Source organism: Equus asinus, chromosome 5 (assembly GCF_041296235.1).
Source record: "Equus asinus isolate D_3611 breed Donkey chromosome 5, EquAss-T2T_v2, whole genome shotgun sequence".
Lineage (NCBI taxonomy): Eukaryota > Metazoa > Chordata > Mammalia > Perissodactyla > Equidae > Equus > Equus asinus.
In genome coordinates this window covers 75,774,413-75,788,958 of record NC_091794.1, presented here as the reverse complement: position 1 = coordinate 75,788,958, position 14,546 = coordinate 75,774,413, and the positions used below count along the sequence as shown (strand labels likewise).

The 14,546-nt window shown below is 56.0% G+C and overlaps 1 protein-coding gene across 1 annotated transcript in view; it reads right to left on the bottom strand.

Moving 5' to 3' along the window:
- TRABD2B (TraB domain containing 2B) overlaps positions 1–14,546 on the bottom strand; it is a 218,064-nt gene that overhangs the window by 37,903 nt on the left and 165,615 nt on the right. Inside the window, exon 3 of the mRNA XM_014845226.3 lies at positions 1,721–1,867. Within this exon, the coding sequence (XP_014700712.3) occupies positions 1,721–1,867 (147 nt within the window). The remainder of the gene's footprint in view (positions 1–1,720; positions 1,868–14,546) is intronic.

Sequence of the window (14,546 nt, the reverse complement as noted above, 5' to 3'; positions counted from 1 at the left end):
GTGGCGGCTGGTCCTTGGCTCTGCTTCCAGCACAAACTCTCACCCTCCTCCTGCTCTCTCTTGCCTCCGGCTTATTCGCACGCAGCTTCCTTTGCTGGAACATTCTTCCTCCTCCCGTCTATGGCCAGTTCAGGATCTTCTCTGACCTCTCATCTGGCAGGAATCTTTCCTTCTCTCCCCAGGCCCAGCCCCAGCCCCCAGGCCCATCTAAGTTCCTGCTCCTGCCACAGCTCCAAGTGCATCCTCTACTGTCTCGCACAGCAAGGATCACACGTCGGTACAACTGATTGTGGAAGCCCCCCATCTCTCCTGCGAGACTGTCAGCCCCACAGGGGCAGCTCTCTCTGCTCCCCCTTGTATCCATTTTCATAGCAGTGTGCCTGGAACTTATAAACTATTTTGTTCATTCATTCAGCAAATATTTACTGAGTCCTCCTCTGTGCCAGGCACTGCACTAGCCAATTGGGATGTAATGATTTAAGAAAACAGATGAATAAAACTTCCAGTGGGGAAGGACAGACAGTAACTAATCACTGATCAATGAATCAGGATACATAAGAGTGCAAGACGATGATACAGGCCCCGGGGAAAAGTGGGGCACAACAAAGGGGAGAGAGTGAGGGCGTGGGGTCAGGCTGCAATTCTAGATGGGGTAGCAGGGCCGATCTAGAAAGGCCAGAGAAGGAATAGCCGTGGTGATACCTGGGGAAGGGTGATCCTGGCAAAAGGAACAGCCAGTGCAAAGGAGCAGTGTACCAAGTGGGCTCATGGATCAGCAAGGAGGTCCATGCAGCTGGAGTGGCAGGTGTGGGAGGAGGGCAGAAGGACATGGTTGGGGGGAGACATGGGGCCACACAGGCCATTGTGGGGATGCCCACTTTTCCCCTGAGAAAATGAGGAGCCACTGCAGTGTCCTGAGCAGGGAAGTGGCCTGTTTGGACGAATTCATCTGCGTCTTGAATGAATGGATATTCAAGCTCCATGACACAGAAAGCACAGGGGGCGCAGAGGAGCTGGGAGGACACCTAACTCCATCCTGGGTGTCAGGGCGGGAGGAGCCTGAACAAAGGCCCAGTGGAAGGAAGAGCAAGCTGCAAGTGGCACAAGGTCTGTGTGGTGGGGGACCCAGGCTGTGACAAGGCCAGTGGTGGGCAGGACACGATGGCCTCAATGCTGGACCAAGAGTCTTGGAACTGACCCCGACGGCAATGGGGAGGCTGGTGGAGCTGCGCTCCTCGGGGTCCTGCTGGCTGTCTGCCCAGCCTGGGGGGTGACATGTCCTTCAGGACTTGAACCATGGCAGATGCCCTTGGCTGCACTTGGGCCCAAGCTCCGAGCACCTGTGGGCTTCCCGTCTCCAGGCACTAATTCCCCAGATGCTGAACTGAGTCTCCAAGAGGCCTCCTGTTCTTCCAGGCTAAGCTTCCAGGGTCGAGGCCCCAGAGCCGCGCACACCAGGCTCAAGTGCTACTCTTGATAACTTGGTAACTCAACAACTAATAAGTGCTGTGGCCTTGGGCAAGTCTCTTCTTCTCTCTGGGCCTCAGTTTCCCCATATGTAAAATGGGATACAAATAGCTCCTGCTTACCATGACTGGCAAGAAGATTGCCTGCGCCTGGCACACAGCAGGTGTCTAATAAACACCAGGCGGGTTCCTATGGGCCTGGCCTTTGGAACTGGCGACCTAGAGGCTGCATGGGCCGGAGGAGGGAGCCTCACCTGGGATGTGTCGTGGTTGAAGATGACGGCGTTGAGGTCCCCGCAGTTGTAATGCTTGATGAGGTCCTCGGTGGTGTAGGGCGCCTGCAGGCTGCCGGCCCGCACGCTCTCATGCTGCAGCAGGGTCTGGTTCAGGGCAAACAGCACCTGGCGGGGGCGGAAAGAGACAGGAATAAGGGCTGTGCTCAGGGACCTGGCGGAGGTCTCTCTGGATTGAGGGCACCAGGCCCTAAGACAGAGAAGGACTCACTGGCTTCTGAACATGTTCAGTCTGTTCTCATCTCCAGCAATTGCCCACACAGTTCCCACTCCTGCCCCGGGTCTCAACATCTTGTCTAATAACGCGGCAGAACAAGAACCCTGGTTCTGTCTGGGTTTGGAATGATGGGTGAGTTTTTCTTTTGATTCCTTTCTTTTCCGGTGCTTAGAAAAATTCTAGAATGAGCACAGATTCGTTTTGTAATCAAGAGCATGCCTAAAGAAATGAGCAAGACAAGCAGTAAGCCCACCTAGGTGCCAAGGCCCAAGTCCAACACCACCTGCTCCAGGTGCTGTCCTCACTCCAGGTAAGGGCTTGGGGCCTGGACCCTCCGGCTCAGACCCGTGCTGGTATTCAGCACGTTTCTCAAGCCCCTCTGTGCTCTGGGCCACCATGTCGGGCCGGGGGACACAGCTGCGCCCCAGCTGGACCTGCCAGGCATCAGGACCACTGGCAGCGCTCTACAAAGCTCAGATGCCCAGGCCCCAGCCCGGGAGTCGGACTCTCTGAGGTGGGGCCCAGGATCCGTATTTTTCACTGGCTTCTGGGGAACTTCCTTACAGAGCAATTGCTTCTGTCATTTGAGGACCAGACTCTAAGGACCACGGCCTGCCCACGAGGTGCAAGGGCCCTGGGAAATGATTCCAAATGCCCCATTTTAGATGGGGAAACTCTTTTTTAGATGAGGCCCATGAGGGGACTTGCTCAATTCCACACAGCTGGGACTGGAGCTGGCTTCATGTGGCTGTACCCCAGACTCCCTTGGCCAACAAAAGGGAGGCACCTGACCATTCTTTAGCTTATTTAGCACAGATATAGGGAAAAATTTGTTGCAATTCTTGTGCAAAATGTCAGGAGGTGGTTCAGGCCACCTGTCCCTCCTGTTTCCCCAGCCACAGCCTGTCCATCAGTCCTCGGGCTGTTCCTTCTGTTGGCACACTGTTTTGGATGGCAGCCCCCCAGCCTGTTGGTCCACACCAATTCAGGCCTGAGCATCTCTCACTCAGTCCACTGCAACAGTCCCTCTCACCCCCTCCCTGCAGACCCCCTCACCTCCCACTTCTTCCATATTCTTCTGCCACATTTTTTAAAAGCATGAATTGGATGGTTTCTCTCTCTTTTTTGCTGAAAAATATCCTGGGTGCCTCCTGCCCTCAGGATGAAGGCCTAGCTCCTCAGTGGAGCCTGCAAGGCAGTGACCTGGACCCTGCTGTGGTCAGTGACCTTGTGTCCTACCCAGCCTTCATGTCTCCAAATGCTCAACTACTCAGCTGCATTCTGTCTCTGCGCCTCGTACATGCTGTTCCCTGTACATGGAAAGGCCCTTGTCTCCGTTCTCCACTTGCAAATTCAGACTTGGCCTTCCAGGCTCTGCTCAGACGTCTTCTCCATGGGATTTCTCTGATCATCAGGGGGCTGGGTGGGACCCCTCCCCAGGTGTCCCATGGTCTCCCTGTGTGGTAGATTGATATAGTAACGGCCCCAAATCTTTATCCCTTCCTATATTCATGCTCTTGGCCATGGAACTCTGTAGCCCCCTCCCATTCTGCCTCTGGACTTGCTTTATAGCCAATGGGATGTTGGCAACCATTACAAACGAGGCCTGAAAAGCCCCGGTGGGCTGTGGCTGCCCCTTGCACCTCCACCATGGCCCTGAGAGCAGCCCAGGCCAGGGCAGACCAAACTGCTTCAGTTGTCCCCCCGAGGCCATCCCGGACCAGCCAACAACCAGTGGGCTCCCAGACACTCGAGGCAGCCCAGCCGAGCCTACCTGCCATCGCCCCGACACCCCGGCAGATTCTCCCGGCTGTCACTACACAGCACAGTCGTGGTGACAGATACGTGACCCACCATGCTCCCCTCTATCATGGCGGGAACACTGGCTTATATCTGCTCTGTAGCCACCTGTCTCTGCCATTAGGCTATGAGCTTCCTGAAGACAGGTATTTTATCTTATTCATTTTTGTATTTGCAGCATTCAACACGGGCCCAGTCAAGAAAGGGTTTGAGGCTATCCTTTCCTTGGCACTTTGACACTTGCTGTGGTCACTTCATAGTTCAAGGCGGCTCGTTAAGCCCTGCAGGCTAGCCCCTGGAACTTTGGCACTCTGTCTGCATTTGGAGCATGCCGCCACCACGTGGCAGAAGTTCCCACCAGTGACATCAGCCATGGGGTTCAAGAACACATAATCCGAAGAGAAAAGCTCATGCAAAAGGCATACAAAGTCTGGCCTAAAGAGTGTCATGGGCAATGGAGCCAAGCTCGTGCTTGTGCGAGCTCCTCCACCCATCCCCGCCCGCTTTTGTTTCTGGCCAGGCAGGAGAGCTGAATTGCGCTGGGATGCGGCAACCCCCGCTGCCCCCAGTAACAAGCTGCCTGGAGATGAGGTCAGATCCCACCGCCCCACCTCTGGGGCTTCTCCAGGCTCTGGCTGCCACCCCTGAAATCCAATCTGCAGCCACCTGGTGCAGGGTGTCGATGGCAGCCTGGTGGCGGGGGATGGATCACAGGAGGCAGTGGCCCTGTTGCTGTGGACACTGCTAAGGCAACATGCATTTCCTCCTACGCGGCACATGCCTCGGATGAAACCGGCCGTGTCGAGCTGGACCGCTTTCCTCCTCTGGGGGGCTGGGACGCACAGGCTTCCTGTGACCACACCCATCGCTGCACACATCTGCCCCGTGGCTTCTCAGTGCAGGCGGCTCGGCCCGGCATCACCTGGCTTGTAGTGAGGTCATCGGCTCAGGCACCCAGAAGACCTGCCTGGAGGAGAAATGGCTCCCCTGGACCTTCCTACACACACAGAGTCCCTCCCACAGTCACGCGGCATGCGGCTCTCGCGGAGCTGGGAGGGTCCCGCAACTGAGGCACGTTACACTTTGAATGGTGCAAAGAACAGTCGTGGCATGTAGCACGTGCTGGAGAAGTGCTTGCTGGATAAAGCTTGGAAGAAAATAGTGAGAGCTGAACCTTCCCGTTTGGAGCTGGACAGGCCCCAGGAGGTCATCTGGTCCTGTGGTTTTTCAAAGCTCTTTTTAGCCACGGACTCCTTTTCTGTTGTTATTATTTTCCAGAGGAACCTTACTTGGAACTCAAAATGTGGAGCAGATAAAAACAGAAACCTCCCTCACTGATGTAAGGGAGGCAGGCTGGAGCCTGAAGTCCTGCTGGCTCAATGCCCCCCTACAGCAGGGACTCCCAAGGCTTCTCTGTGGAACCCATGGGTGTCCTGGAGCTCAGTTTGAGAACCGCTGATCTCATCCTATGCCTTATAGAAGAGAAGAGGAGACAGGGGCCCAGAGCAGGCAGGATGGGGCTTTCCCAAGGTCACACAGTTAGCTGGGGCCAAGTGGGTTCAAACCCAAGTCTCCTGACCCCAGCCCAGGACCCTTTACAGTGCCCTGGATCACGTCTGGGGCAGGGTTCCTGGATGTCCACTGGCACGCTCCACATTCATCCCCCACATCTCGCCACACCCGTTTTCTCTCTGGAGCCTTGTGAAATAGCCAGAAATAGCCAGGAGTATTTACTATTAGCATGTTACAGATAGATAGAAAACTGAGACCAGACCATTCAAGAGGCAGCCCCAGTGTGGCACAGCCAGAGTGTTGCGGGGTCGGGACTGAAACCTAAGCCTGTCGTCATCCTGGACTGCCCCCAGCTCTGGGTGGGGTTTGGTGCCTCCCACAGACCCCCGTCCTTCTCTTGGTCTTGGCACTTATCCCCCTGAGGGGTCCATTTCAGGTAATTCCCGTCCCTGCCCGTCTGGACCGAGAGCTCGGTGAGGGCCGGGAGGCTGCCTCTGTTCCCCGTTGGACAGCAGACGGCAGGAAGTCCTTCAGAAGGAAGCAGGCGACCCGGAATCATGGGCCCTCTCCCCACACCTCCCGCCTCCTCGTACCCTCCCACCCCTTTCACTTTACGAAGTGGTCCTTGTCCATTTATTACAAGGCTCACTACGTTTGTTGAGCACTTACAGTGTCAGGAGGCTGCTAAGCTCACATTAACTTGTTTAACCTTTACAGCAACTCTGAGTCAGTCTAGTATTAGCTCCATTTAATAGATTGGAAACACACACAACCGCAGCAAGGAGACATGAAGTAACCCTCCGAGGGTGACAAAGGTGGAGAGGGTGGGACAGGCCCTCAGATCCGGCAGTCCAGCCCTGGAACCCGGGCTCTCAGTTGATCACTGCCCACTGGGGCCTCCTTCTGCTCTCCCTGGGTGAGAGCCAGCAGGGATGGTGGCCCTACTCATAGATGGGAAACCAAAGAGGCAGAGGGGAGGCCCGGGCCCAAGGCCACACGGCCTGTGAAGGACAGAAGCTGGGGTTTGAAATCACGTCTGTCAGGCTCCAGACCAGGTTCCCATGGCCAGAACTTCCAAGTAATATGTGCTCCTCCACGAGCATTCTTGCTGCTTCCAACAGACATAGGAGAGCTATGCTCATTCATTCATTCAACAAACATTGCTCTTCTGTTGATTCTCTGTGGGGATCTGGGGCTGGTGGATTAACTGGGCTTGCTTTCCACTCAGATGGAGCTTACTCCAGAGGCGGATTTGCCAACTGGCCGTGACAGTGGAGAGTGGTCAGCGGGACTCTGAGGCCCCGCGCACAGGCACGGACGAAGTCCTCGCCCTCATTTCAGCTCCCTTCTCATTCCCCCTGAATTCTCAAGCCTGGCGCTGCTTGCAGACTCCCAGGCTGCCATGCCTTCTTCTCCTGGCCGTTTTAGAATAACAAACCCTCCTCACTGGAGCCTCAGTGGCCCACTCTAGGATAATGTTTATGATAGGGCTTTGACATGGAATAACAAACACCGGGGGAGGCCCAGAGTCACCTCGCTACCCTGAATGGCTGTATGTGGAGGCCCAGCCACCAAGAGCCCCTGAGCATCCCCACAGCCCCCCCGTCGCCGGTGCTTGCCTACCGGGAGCTGGCCCGCGGCGTCTGCTGAGCGCAGGCCGGGTTTTAAACACATCTTCAAACACAGGCCCAGGAGGCAGCGCGGCAGGCGCCAGGAGGGTGGGGGCAGGTTCACTGTTCCAGCTGAGTCTGGTAAACAGTCCTGGAGGGGGTGGAGTGGTGAACACCAAGGGCTTGTGTCCACCTGCTGGCCCAGCGACACGGCTGTGAGGGCAAGGCAGCAGGACCCCCTGGGTCAGGAAGAAGCGTGGGACCCGGGCTCCTGGGACAGGCCCGGCTCTCAGGCTGAGGCTCCGAGGAGGGATGGGCACCTCCCAGCCACCCTGAGGCACAGGGAAATCACGGCTTACTGAGCCCCGTGCCAGGCCCTGTGCCAGGTGCTGGGGACTTAGTCAGGGACGAAACAGGCCCTAACCTTGCTCTCATTGAGCATACCTGCTGAGGGAACAGAATAAACAAAACAAGTAGTAAAATACTAATACATAATATGTTAGAGACACAACAATGGTTCCATTGAACTGGAAGCAGACACTGCTCCCCAGCCACTTTGGGCTCCTGGCGCCTCTGAATCCACAGGCAAAGAAGGGCATTCCTGTGCTGGCTGGGTGACTGGCCCCGACTTCCATGGGGAAATCAGACTGCTACGCCACATGGAGGTGAGGAAGAGCACGCCCGGAGCACAGGGGACCCCTGAGGGCGTCTCAGCATCGCCACACCCTGCCACTAAGGACTGTCAATGGAAAACGACGACAACCACCCCAGGCAGGACCCACTGCCCAGACCCTTCAGGAGTGAAGGTTTGAGTCACCCATCAGGACAAGAACCACGGCCAGCTGAGGAACTTGTAGGAGGCACAGGGAACACGGTGGGAGAAATAGAAGAAGGTCGTTACAAATGCCAGCGGTGATCCTGTGAGCGGTTACAGAAACAAGGACTCTAGTTGTCAGGAGTATCTCTTCCTTATTTTGTTAAGAATGTGTGTGTGTACAAAAATTTCTGTTTTCTTCTCTCTCTTCTTTTTTTTTTCTTCTCCCCATCACGTGACATCAGACACACTGACTTTACACCATAGAATTTACATATTGCTCACTTTACATCAGTACCAAAGTTATGGGCTAGCAGGAGAAGAGTAGCATCCCCCAGGAGTCTGCATCCTCTCCTGGGGAGTGCAGTGCACGTTTTGGTTGTACACAGGATCGTTGTATCATTTTAGGTGAACCATGACCCTGTTACCATCTTTATCTGGAGATTAGTATGGCTCAAGGAGATGTGCGTGGTGTCAAGTTGACAAGGGGTGGACTTGTGACAGTTAATTTCATGTGTCAAGTTGGCTAGGTCACAGTACTCAGAAACCTGGTCGAACATTATTCTAGATGTTTCTGTGAAGATATTTTTCAGTAAGATTAATACGTAAATTAATAGACTTTGAGTAAAGTGGATTTTGCTCCATAATAATTGGATGAGAGTGGGCCTCATCCAATAAACTGAGGGCCTTAATAGAAAAAGATGAAGCTCCCTCAGTGAAGGGAATTCGCAGCACGCTGACTGCCTTCGGACCTGGACTGCAGCATCAGCTCCTCTACCCTGGTCTCCAGACCGCCCTGCAGATTTGGGACTTGCCGGCCTCCACAGCATATCAGTCAGTTCCTCAAAATCAGTCAATCCACGTGCACACGTGTGTATGTATGTGTCTACACACTCTATTTCTGTTTCTCTGGAGAGCCTGGACAAATACTGTCTGTGTTACAGAGAAAATGAAGCAGGAAAGGGGACAGGGAGCAATGAGGGAAGGGGGAACAGCAGGTGCAAAAGCCCTGTGAGCAGGTGAGGCGGAGCAGAGGCCAGGGTGACCGGAGCTGAGGAATCAAGGAGGAGAGTGATGGGAGATGAGGTCAGAGTTGACTAGGATGCCAGGTCCCATGGGCTATTGTAAGGATGCTGAGAAACTACCCCGCACCGTATTCCTTCCAGAGAAGGGATTATTATTCCCACATGACAAATAGGGAAACTGAGGCTTTGAGGATTGTGAAGTCACTTGCAAAAGGTCTCACACTGAAGAACTGAGCTAGGATTCAAACTGAGGTCCAGCTGACAGGTCCTGGGTTCTTTCTGATACCCCGGGGACCGACTCACCAAGCCGACCCCCCCAGTCACGGGTAGGAAGGACAAGCAGACAAGTAGGGACCAGTATGCAATGCCAAAATTCTGAATGGTCAGCTGGGTGAGGAGAGGTCTAGAACCTTTGCCATGGGGTCTGGGCAGCTGACCTGTGAGGAAGGAAAGAGGTCACCCTTTCCCAGGTGACCCACCTGGAACACGGTCTCCCGGTGCTGTTCTCACGCTTTGTCCCGGCCTGAAGCCTCCTCATTCAGATCTGTGCTGGAGCCGAGCTCCTCCTCGCCACCTCGGGACCCTCCCTTGCTCTCCCTCTGCCTGGAACCCTCCCTCTTGCCACCCACCGGTTCATAGTCCCCTTCCCTCTGGCTGCAGAGACTCCCTCCTCAGGAGGACTTCCCTGGGCCACGGACTGGGCAGGTCCTCTGCTGACAGTTCCCAAAGCACCTGCCACTTCCTGGACCACTGCACTCCCCCTGCTTCACTACTGTTTAGTGCTCGTCCTTCCTGCGTGACAGCGATGCTCCGTGGGCAGGCATGTCGTCTGACTTGGTTGCGGCTGTTTCCCCAGCAGACAGCACAGTGCCTGAGGCTTGCAGAGTAAATGCTTCAGGAAAACTTGTAGAATGGATGAATGAAAAGCTGGGTGACTCACTTATCCCAGGAAGCCCATCCCTAGCAGCTCCTAGGTGGGACCCAGTACCCCCAGGGTACAGATTTGGGAGCACTGAGCCCCCTGGACCCTGGGCCCATCAGTCTGTCAGAGCCCTGGGATGGGGTGGGAAGGCTTCTCCAGCGGGGGGACATTTCCTCAAGGGGTAGAGCCCGCCAGGCTCTGGCTGAGGTCTATTTATTTATTCTCCTTGCCCCATTGACAGCTCCGAAGCAGTGCTGACTGCTTCCCTGCTTCCTGCTCAGTATGCTGAGCTCCCCGGCCTCCAGCACAGAATCCTGTCTCCGGACACTGGGCTGCTGAGCAGCAGGCATCCAAATAAACACAAGGTTTCCTGGAGCCGGGGCGGGGCTCCGGGCTGGAGGGAGGACCGGGGATCCAGTCGTCATCCGCATCTCTACTCGCCATCCGCCATCTCCACTTGGAAGCCCTGGGCAAGTCGTTTTCCTTTCCCGGGCCTTGGTTCACCCACCGTGAAAGGACCAATTCACACATTCCTCAAACAAATATTTATTGAGCACTTACATACCAGATGCTGTTCCAGGCCCTGGGGGCACAGCAGTAAGCACAACAAATACAGATCCCTGCCCTAATGGAGCTTTCACCCCAGAAGGGGGAAGCTGACAATGAACAAAACAACCAGTAAAATAGCTATGTTAGAGAGTGATAGTTGCTAAGGAGGAAATAAGGCCAGGAGTATAGGAAGTAAGTGTGTGCGTGTGTGTTGGGCTTGACATTTTAGGTAAGATGTCCAGGAAAGGCACAATGAGAAGTGACATTTGAGAAGAGATCTGAAGGAGAGAAGGGATGTAGTCATGTGGATATCTGAGAGAAGAGTGTTCTGGGCAGAGGGAACAGCAAGTGCAAAGGCCCTGAGGCAGAAGCAGCCTGATGGATGTGAGGAGCAGGAAGGAGGCCAGGGTGGCTGTGAGAAGTGAATGAGGGGCAACTAGCAGATGACGTCTGTCCAACAGAAAACAGATGACACGCTGCCAGTGAAGTGAGTTCCAATAAAGTGAGTTCAACTGGAAGGGTAATTGAAGAGCATTGAATGACAGGAATATTCACAAAGCTGCGGACAGGGGATGGTGGAGCAGTGAGGAGGAGCAGCAGTGGGAAGCTTTCCTGCCTCTAAGCCTTAAAGGGAAAGGGGAGCAGTCAGGGACCTGAAAGGCCAGAGACACAGCCGTGGGAGGGTGCACAGCTACCGTGGCCTGGTCCACAGCAGCCGGCAGGGAGGAGGGGGCAGCTGGGGGCAAGAAATATCCCACCTTCCTTCCCCTCCTGCCCATCCATGTCCTCCCAGTGCTCCCCACCGAAATCAGGGTAAGAGAGGCCAGGGGATGTGGCGTTAGCTCAGGGCTCAGAGCAGGGAGCACGAGGGTCCATCTGGAGAGGCCAGGGGCCTTCCAGAACATGGTCAGAGGTGTGGTGGGGTGGGCAGTGGGGAGCACATCCCATTGGGCCTGTGGGGAAGGCCTCTGGCCTCCCCCTGAGTGGGCTGGGAAGTCCCGGAGGGTGGGAGCAGAGGAATGCTGCGGTAGCTCTGTTGACATAGAATCCCAGGAGGCGAGAGTGGAGCGAGGCGATCAGACAGAAGCTGAAGGCGGCTCTGTCTTCCTCCTAAAGTGGGGGGACTGAGCACACGCCCTTCCCCCCAACCGTCGCCCATCCCAAACCCCAGCCACAGCACAAAGAACCGTGGCCTTGGCTCCTAGCACAGACGGTCGCTGGCCCGTGGGCGCCCACCGGCCGGACCCCGGCGGGGCTGGCCACATCCTCCCTGCCCTGCAGTGTGGGCTGGCTGGGCCCTCTGTGCTTTCCTGGGCGGGCAGTGGAGGCTGACTCACTCGAGCTGTCTTTCCTTCTTTTCTCTGAATGCCTAGTTTCTCCACCCAAAGACCACCCTTAAAGATCCCAGCGTTCCTCTTCCGTCCTTCAAGTCATGCCAGGAAACGCTCAGAAATCCGGAGCCACCCACACGAGGAGATTAGCATTCTGCCGGGTCGGGAGGCTGATAGCGGGGCTGGGCCTGAGTGGGATGGGCAGGCCCAGAGGCTTGGGGTCTCCAGGAAAGGAGTTTAGGTGAGGTCTGCTGTGTTGGAGGGTTTTCAGCTTTAGGCACAGAGAAGCCCAAGGGAGGCTGGAGACTGAGATTCTGGTGCCACAGGCTCTGACCCAGGTCAGTTGTGGGACCCACTCTCTGGGTCACAGGGTCCCCCTCTGAAACACCAGGATGTGGGAGTACCTCTAAGCTCCAGAAGTCATGTTCTATAAGCCCAGCATTTTAGGAGAGTGATATCCCACTGTCGCATGACTTAGTCTACAGCTCCAGGCACTTTCCATAAGGAAGGTCATTTATTTTTCATGACAGCCCTGTGAGGCCAACTTGATTGACCCCATTTTACAGACAGACAAACCAAGGCTCGGAGAAGTAAGTGACATCCGTGCTCCCGAACTGTTGGGGCCGCGTGGCCCAGTGCCTCGGCTCTGCCAGGCGTCACACGCCCAGCCCTCCCCGCCCCTGGTCAACCATCTGCTGGGAATCCTTCCTGGCTCCCTGGTAACCACCTCTGATCTCCTAAATTGAATACACAGCGAACAAGGAGAAAAAGGAACAAAGGCATCAGAAAGTGCAGAGAGTCACGCAGGCTGACCTGTTCTCAGCTCTAAAACTTTGAGGAACTTCCAGGTGGTAGAGGAGACGGATGGAAAAACAGGTCATCACAAAAGCAAGCGATCAGAGGCAAAGACAAGGGCGTCTGGGGCCTCAGAGGGTTTGGGACGCAGGCTGGGAGTCGGCGAAGGCAGCGCAGGCTCTAGCTGGGCTGTGCAGCCTAAGCGGGGTCGAGAGGGAGGTGCGTTCAAGGGAGAGGGGCGTGCAAGTGCCCGGCGCCTTTCGGACGTGTCAGCAGTTAGGCCAGGAGGGGGTCCAGCGGTGAAGGGGCTTCAGTCTCGGCCACGGGCTCTGCGCTACCCAGCTGGCAACACGGCCCTCCTCGGCCTGACCTTCTGAGAGTGAGCGAGTGACCTGTGGAAAAGGATCCACAGAGGGGCAGACTGAGACCTACAGAGGGACAAGGGTCTACATGGCAGGCGGTCAGCTGGCGGTGGCCATGGTTACCATCATCATCATTATGATGATGAAGGGGCTGCATCCATTGGTTGGAAATATGTAACTTCTATTTTTCCTGCTGTCTCAGACCTGCCTGCTGACACAGCTGCCCAGACTTCAAAAGGCAAGTCTCCATTTCCATTTGCAAAATCAGTATGAAATTCCTAGAGGGCTTGTCTAATTCCTTCTGGTCTGACCACACAGCAATTACCAATTTGCAGGGAGGAGGGGGGTCTCGCAGGCCCTCCGGCAGCGTGGAGACCTCCGCTCTGCCTCGGTCCTGGGCAGTGGCCAGGGAGCATGGGGTGGGAGCGGGCACGTCCAGGTGGCCCGGGGTGGGCGGCCAGGGGCTGGATCTGAGCGCTCTCGGCACTGAGTTAAGCCGTCTGACTGCTAAGCCACGGGCGACTGAGGGCTTCAGAGACGAGCCGTGCTCAGCAGCGGAAAGGGCAGGCTCTGACCCAGATTCAAAGCCGGTCCTGCTGCACACAGACTGGCTGAAGTTCCTCTTCTGGCTCTTTTCGTGATGTGCTGCTGTGAGAACGCACGACAGGCCCTTCTCCTCTCTGGGGCTCAGTTCACCCATCTGCCAAATGGGAAGAATAATATTTGTCCTCCCTGCCTGCTGAGCTAACCTTCTAAACACCTTGTAGAGCATCGTTGTCCTTCCTGAGGGCATTTTTAGAAACTTCTGTTCCCTAAGCTGCAGTGGGATGGCTCTGAGGAGGGGCAGGAGCAGGGCGTGTGGACTGGATTCTCACTCACTCCCGGTGTTCAACAGGGGATTAGCGCCAGGCCCCGCGTTGGGTGCTGAGGCCCCGGAACCAAATCGGCACCATTTCTATCTTCAAGGAGCTCAAGGTCAGGGGTTGGGTGGAGCAAGGAAGGAGACAGCCAAGGAAGACTTGCAACAAGACGCTAGCATCATCTGTAAGCTGGGCCCAGGGGCGGGCACAGCACTGTGGGCACAGCAGGAGGCACTCATCCTGCGGGGAGGACCCCTTGCGGCATTCACAGAGGAGGCGACTCTGATGCCCCTGTGGGAGCACGCGCTTGTCATGCAGAAGAGAAAGGACAGGAACTCGATGTAGTGTCAACGCCACTGGGAGAAGCTGGCAAGTTCAGGGACATGCCCATGATTCCCACAGGCTGGAGTGCACTGCGTGGCTGGTGAAGGGCGCGAGCTGGGACCAGGGCGGGCAGCAGAGGTGGGATCTGAGCTCAGAGTCTATCTGGGGGCGGGGGGGGGGGGTGGCGTGGGAAGCCATTGAAGTTACGAAGCAGGGAATGACCAGCCAGACTTTCAGTGAGGATTTAGAAGCTGCCCTCTGGCTGCTGCGGGAAGAAAGGACTAGAGGAGCACAGATTGCAGGCAGGACACGGGCTCAGCCCTCTGCACCAGGAGAGGTGAGGGGGCCCCGCCTGGGCCCGGGGCCTTGGGATGCATGGAGGAAGTGAAGGAGGCTGGAATTCCAAATCCTGCCTGGCTCAGATGTTCTAGAACTCCCCAACTCAAGGCTCGGAGTCTCTCCCCTTGCCCACCCCTGCCCCCTCTCCCCTGCTGGGCCCTTACTCTCTCCTCCTCCACTTCAGGAAGCCTCCAGCCTCACTTGAGGGAGCAGCTGGACGGAGGAGGAGCAGGCCCAGAAAGGCAGGAAGGAAAGAAGAGTGTGTGGGCCTGGCATGGGCCCTGTGGCCTCGACGGCCCAGGGGATGGACATTTGCTAGAGTACATC